Source organism: Neopelma chrysocephalum, unplaced genomic scaffold (genome assembly GCF_003984885.1).
Source record: "Neopelma chrysocephalum unplaced genomic scaffold, ASM398488v2 Primary Assembly neopelma1_94167, whole genome shotgun sequence".
Classification (NCBI taxonomy): domain Eukaryota; kingdom Metazoa; phylum Chordata; class Aves; order Passeriformes; family Pipridae; genus Neopelma; species Neopelma chrysocephalum.
In genome coordinates, this window is record NW_020922875.1 from 1529 (window position 1) to 6888 (window position 5360).

At 46.6% G+C, this 5360-nt stretch overlaps 1 protein-coding gene across 1 annotated transcript; it reads left to right on the forward strand.

The window, feature by feature from the left end:
• Window positions 1-483: 483 nt before the first annotated feature.
• On the forward strand, window positions 484-5133 carry LOC113980434 (histone deacetylase 1-like). Its single transcript, XM_027707649.1, has 3 exons — window positions 484-2314; window positions 2701-2818; window positions 4471-5133. The coding sequence occupies exons 1-3, from the start codon at window positions 2156-2158 to the stop codon at window positions 4578-4580; spliced, it is 387 nt and encodes a 128-aa protein (XP_027563450.1). The 5' UTR covers window positions 484-2155; the 3' UTR covers window positions 4581-5133.
• Window positions 5134-5360: the final 227 nt, after the last annotated feature.

Sequence of the window (5360 nt, forward strand, 5' to 3'; positions counted from 1 at the left end):
CGAAATCCACCCCTCTCTTTGGGATATAAGCTGTTCACAGAGCAGCCTGCTGGGCTGGGAGCAAACCATAAATCTTTGCAGGCTCATAATTATGCCTTAAATACCAAATAACCGGTTGTTTGGTGCGAAATGCTGAGCAGAGCTGCCTCCCCTGAGGTCTTCACGCTCTCTTCTGGAGCTGCCCTCCCTAATTTACACCCTGGTGAAGGTTTCAGTGCCTTTTTTTTTTCCTTTCCTCCCTCACTGCTCTTTTCTGAGCAGCTGACAAACATCCATGTTGTTGTGGGGCAGAGGCACAACCTGCAGTTGCCAGGGGGTCAGTGTGGTTTGGGGCTTTTGTTTTCCACGCAGGGAAGGTTGGATGTGGTGGGATAATTCCACACCAGGAGATGGTTTGGGTCTCTCGAGCCCTAAATTTCAGGTGGAGAAGGAATGTGGGATGCAGAGGGCGGGGAAAAGGTGATCAGGCGTCCAAAGGGTCTTTTTTGGAAGGGTTTGGATGTAACTTCTCCATTATAAGCTCCCCAGGAAGGGACTTGTGTAACCCCAACAGGTGAAGAGGTGTCTGTGGGAGTTCACAGTCTCTTAATCTGCTCTGACACTTGTCCAGGGATCCACAGGATTCCTGGTGGGATGTGGCAGCAGAGGGAACAGGCTGTGGAGGTCAGGGTTGGCCCAGAGCATTCCACTGACAGCCTGAGGTGAAGATGATGCTGATTTTTTTAAAGCTTCATGAAGTTTTGTGGTTGTATTTTCTATCTAAGGTCTCAAGCATCTCATATTAAGTTCCCCCAAGCTTGATTTAGGGATAGTTTTAGGGATATGTTTGATGGTTACCCTGGTAAAACACCTTCATACGTTTCAGAAAACGGAATTATTTTCAGTAAAAAGATGCATTTTACCGGAAATAATTCTGCTTTCTGAGGTTGTACTGAAAGAACACAATGTCCCATTTCCCTGTAGCCCCAGAGACAGGTAAAAATTCCAGCAGCAGAGTTGTCTGGGCGTGGGATTTGCACCATTTGCATCCACTTTGGCTGAAAATAGATCCACGTCCACAGGAGGGAAGAGCTCCGGTGCTGTGGGGAAGCAGCAGCTTCTCCTGAATGTTGAGATGGGTGATGAAATATTAATTCTCCCAACTGAGTCACCAGCCAGACTGGATTGAGTCTCCTGCTTCCTAAACGGAGCAGGAGTTGTACAACTCCATCAACAACTTGGTCTGGTTTCCCAAGGAAATGAGGCTTGGGAGACGTTCCTGCTGCTGCCTGAGCCTTTCCTGCTCCTGGCAGCGTTTGATCTGTGCCTGCTGCAGCCAAATCAGGCAGGAGGAACCCATCTGAAAGTTAAATTTCTGTACATTTCAGGAAAATTAAGTTCCCTGGGAAAAGAGGGGAGAAAAAAACCCACCCAACCCCAGCTGTTTAGCAGCGGGGGGAGGGAAGTGTGAACTGGGCTTTGGCTGGGGAGGAGACAATCCCTGGGGGGAGATGAACTTGCAGGAAGGTGACTTTGTTGCCCTGGTGTCCCCTGGGGGTGGCTGGGAAGGCCTGGGATTCCTCTGGAGGATTGCAAGGAATAAAAAAACCAGGGTGGAAAGGGTTGAGAAGGTGTCAGAGCACGGCTGGGCTGGTGGCACAGGGACCTGCCCTGGGTCTCGTTTTGCTGGGGCAAACAGTAAGAAAGTGAGGCAGAGGCTGTTCCCTGGGATGAGGCACTGTCTGAGCTGGGATTAAACTCCCATGTGGATCCTGCTCAGGGAAACCTGGGAGTCCTGGAGCCTGAGGGGTTTTCCTGTGCTGAGTCAGCACAGCTGCCCAAAACTCCTCTGGTCCAGGCTTGGAGCTGCCTCCTCTAAACTCACAGAACCATGGAGTGATTTGGGATGGAAGAGACCTTAAAGGTGATGTAATTCCAACCCCCTGCCACGGGCAGGGACACCTTCCACATGCACAGTGTGATGTTTAGGGCTCAGACTCTGCCTGGATTGGCTTCTCCAGAACCAGCATTAAAAACTCCCTCCCCAAATTTCCACTTGAGTCCAGGATAAACTTTTCTGAATCCATGTGCAAAGAAGAGGGGACACCCCATCCCCTCTGAAGGACAAATGGATGACAGATGACCTGCTGGCTTGGCTGGGATTCCCTTGGAAGGAATGGGGGGGGTTTTCCCTGCTGTAACAAATCCCTTTCTGCTCCCAGGGGACGTCGGGAACTACTATTATGGCCAAGGACATCCCATGAAACCCCACAGGATCCGGATGACCCACAACCTGCTGCTGAACTACGGCCTCTACAGGAAGATGGAGATCTATGTGAGTTGTGGGGCTGCTCATCAAGGGAAAGGTCCTAGTTAATGTGTCAGGTTTTAACTGTGGAGCTTCAGACTTGTTGAGGAAAAAAATAAGCAAACCTTTAACAGTTGTGCTGATGTATTTTTTCTGAGTGTTGTAGTGAGATGTTCTGTGCTTCAGAGGAGCTTTGGAGACTGGAAAACTGCTTTTTTTTCCCCTTGCAAATGAAATTTATGTTGTGTTTCTGCATGTGTGACACACTCCAGTAGTGACATTTCTAAAGAAAGCGAGTTTCTCTTGTTTAATGCTGCTGGTTTGATGCTGCTTTTTTTTTTTTGCAGTTCCTGGGAGTAAATCTGGGATTGGAAAGGGGAATTTATTTATTTTTTCTTTTTCTGTCCTTGCAGCGTCCTCACAAGGCAAATGCAGAGGAGATGACCAAGTACCACAGTGATGACTACATCAAATTCCTGAGGTCCATCCGCCCTGACAACATGTCTGAGTACAGCAAGCAGATGCAAAGATGTGAGTTTGTGCTGCAGGTCCTACCAAGGTTAAAAAAAACACATAACATGGATCTGGGGAATCCGAGGCCTGTTGTGGAGGTTTGGGATAAAAAAGAGCAGGAAGAACCATGGGGAAATTGTCTTTGTCCTGACTTCCCTTTTGATTTTTCTGGCAGATCAGTCATTTTAAAGATGGCTCGAGCCAAAAAGCCAAAAAAACCCCCTTTGACCTGCCTGTCCTTATGTTTTTGTGTTGTGTTTTGATGGAAACTCTTCTAAAAAATTCCCTTCCTGGCTAAACTCCATTTATGAGCTGCATGGATTTTGAGTTAATGTGCTTATCTTCAACCAGAGGTGGGAAAGAGTTGGGTAAATCAAACAAACAAACTAAAAAACCCCTTCTCCTCAGTTATCTTCCAAACTCTGAAGGGTTCTCAGGGCAGTTTGGAAGGGTTGAGATCCACGTTAATACCTGGCAGCTTTGTGTCAGGATGGTTTATTGTGAGCTGATGTCTTGTTCTAACCCCTCCAGCCCATGGAAAGGCTCTTTAATGGTGATTTTAAGGTTACAGGGACCTGGTTTTGGGTCTCCCTGCAGCTTTGAACTCACGTTTTTTTTGGCAGTGGCTGCAGCAAAGTAGATTTTTAGCAAATACAGACTAATAGTGGGGAAGGCTCAAGCTTCATTTTAACAGTATTTTGGTCTTGGTGTGAGGTGAAGGGGCCAGATGTTAAAACCCAAGCACATAAGAGGAAGGGGGATAATATAGTTTATGAGTGATATACCTTGAAAAAACTCCCTACAGTCCATGCTATTCCTTAATACACCAAATGACATATAGCAAAGTGCATCTTTCCCCAAAGTGACCTGTTTACCCCTGGAGCAGATACAGCTCATGAACACTCTGCTCTCTCTGGTAGACAACATTTTCCTGCTCTGTAACTTCCCCAGAACTAAGGCAAAACGTGAAAATTCATCTTAAAGACACGAGGACAGAGCTTTTCTTCAGCAAACCCTGCAAAGGAGCAGCCTCTGTGTAGCTGGAGAGCAGCTGTAAAGGGGATGAACTGATTCTGCTGATGCCAGACTTGGGCAGAGTAACCCCAAGGGGCACCAGGTTTAATTTCTTGTGGTGGAAAACGCGCAGAAATCGGTGACTGAAATTCTCCTCACTCAGCAGGGGAAGTTTCCAGCCACCTCTGCGAGCTGATTATCCAAACTCTGCCCTGCTGAAACAACTGGAAAGTGGGAACAGTCACTTCCTTCTGGGTGTCCCTGTCCCAAACTGGGACCAGTGAGGCTCCCCCATCTTTGTGGAGGTGACTTTCCAACTTGTGCTGTTCGTGCCTTTCTCACTAAGCACAGAAGGAAACGCTCCACGGATGTTGTTACAAAAAAATACAGGTTTATTTTTTGTTTCCCTGTTTGTAAAATCAAACCTTGCCAAATCTGGATTAGACACAAACCTGCTGCTGTTTTTTTTTTTAATTTTTAATAGTGGAAGCGGTTCCAGCAGAAATTTGCCAGGGGTAGAACTTCAGTTCTGCTGAGAACCTAAAAACTGTCTGATGTTGGTCACTCGTCCACTTTGCCTTTCTAATCTGAGTGGTGGTGTAAGCTTGGTATTTTTTGTGGGTTTACCTCACTAATTGTTTTATTTTCTTTTCCAGTTAACGTTGGGGAGGACTGCCCTGTGTTTGATGGGCTGTTTGAGTTCTGTCAGCTCTCTGCTGGAGGCTCTGTGGGTAAGATCACAAGTCGTGTGCTCTGTCCCTTTTAAGAAAATGTATTTCATGTAGTTCTGTCCAGGAAACACTTTGCTGTAGGGGGTGGTGGGGAAGCTCTGTGAACCTATTTCTGATTTCCTTAATAATTAGATCCAGATTTCTCCCCAAGCTTTGCACATTGATGGATCCCTCTCCATTTTAGTCCTGGTTTCCTCACTGAGTGTGTGAAGGGCTCTTTAAGTGGTGTAACAGCATCACCAGTGGTAGAGTTAAACCAAAACCACAGCAACAGCATTTAATTTAAAAATAAATTAAAAAAATCAACGTGAGCTGCTTTACATTTAAAAAAAAAGTTGTTAAAACCTTGCTGTGGGCAGGCATAACCTGGAAAGGAAAGAACAGGTTATAACAAAACTGTTATCTGTTGGTTATAACAAAAAGCCTGAACATGAACAAGGAGCTGAGGGGTTTCAGTGAGTTCCCTCAAAGCTGGAACATTTAAATGCTTTCACAGTTCTCACAGTTGCAGACAGGGCAGGTGTTATTGTGCTGTAGAGCTTTGTGGCTGCTACATCACAGTGACACCTCTGAGTCTGTGTTTCCTGTGACGTGGTGCAGCAGCAGCACCCACAGCCACTGGCTGCACTGTGGTTTTTGGAGCAGCTCTGTGCTTTCAGGTCCCAGTGCTGGAGGTTCCACAGAACAGATCCTTTGCTTTGATCCTGGGAGACTTGCACAGGATGTTTACGAAGGGGGCTGAGGGAAGGGAACTTCCTTTGCCTAAATGCACGTTCACCTGAAGAGGTGTTGGATAAAACCTTCCATCAAAGCCT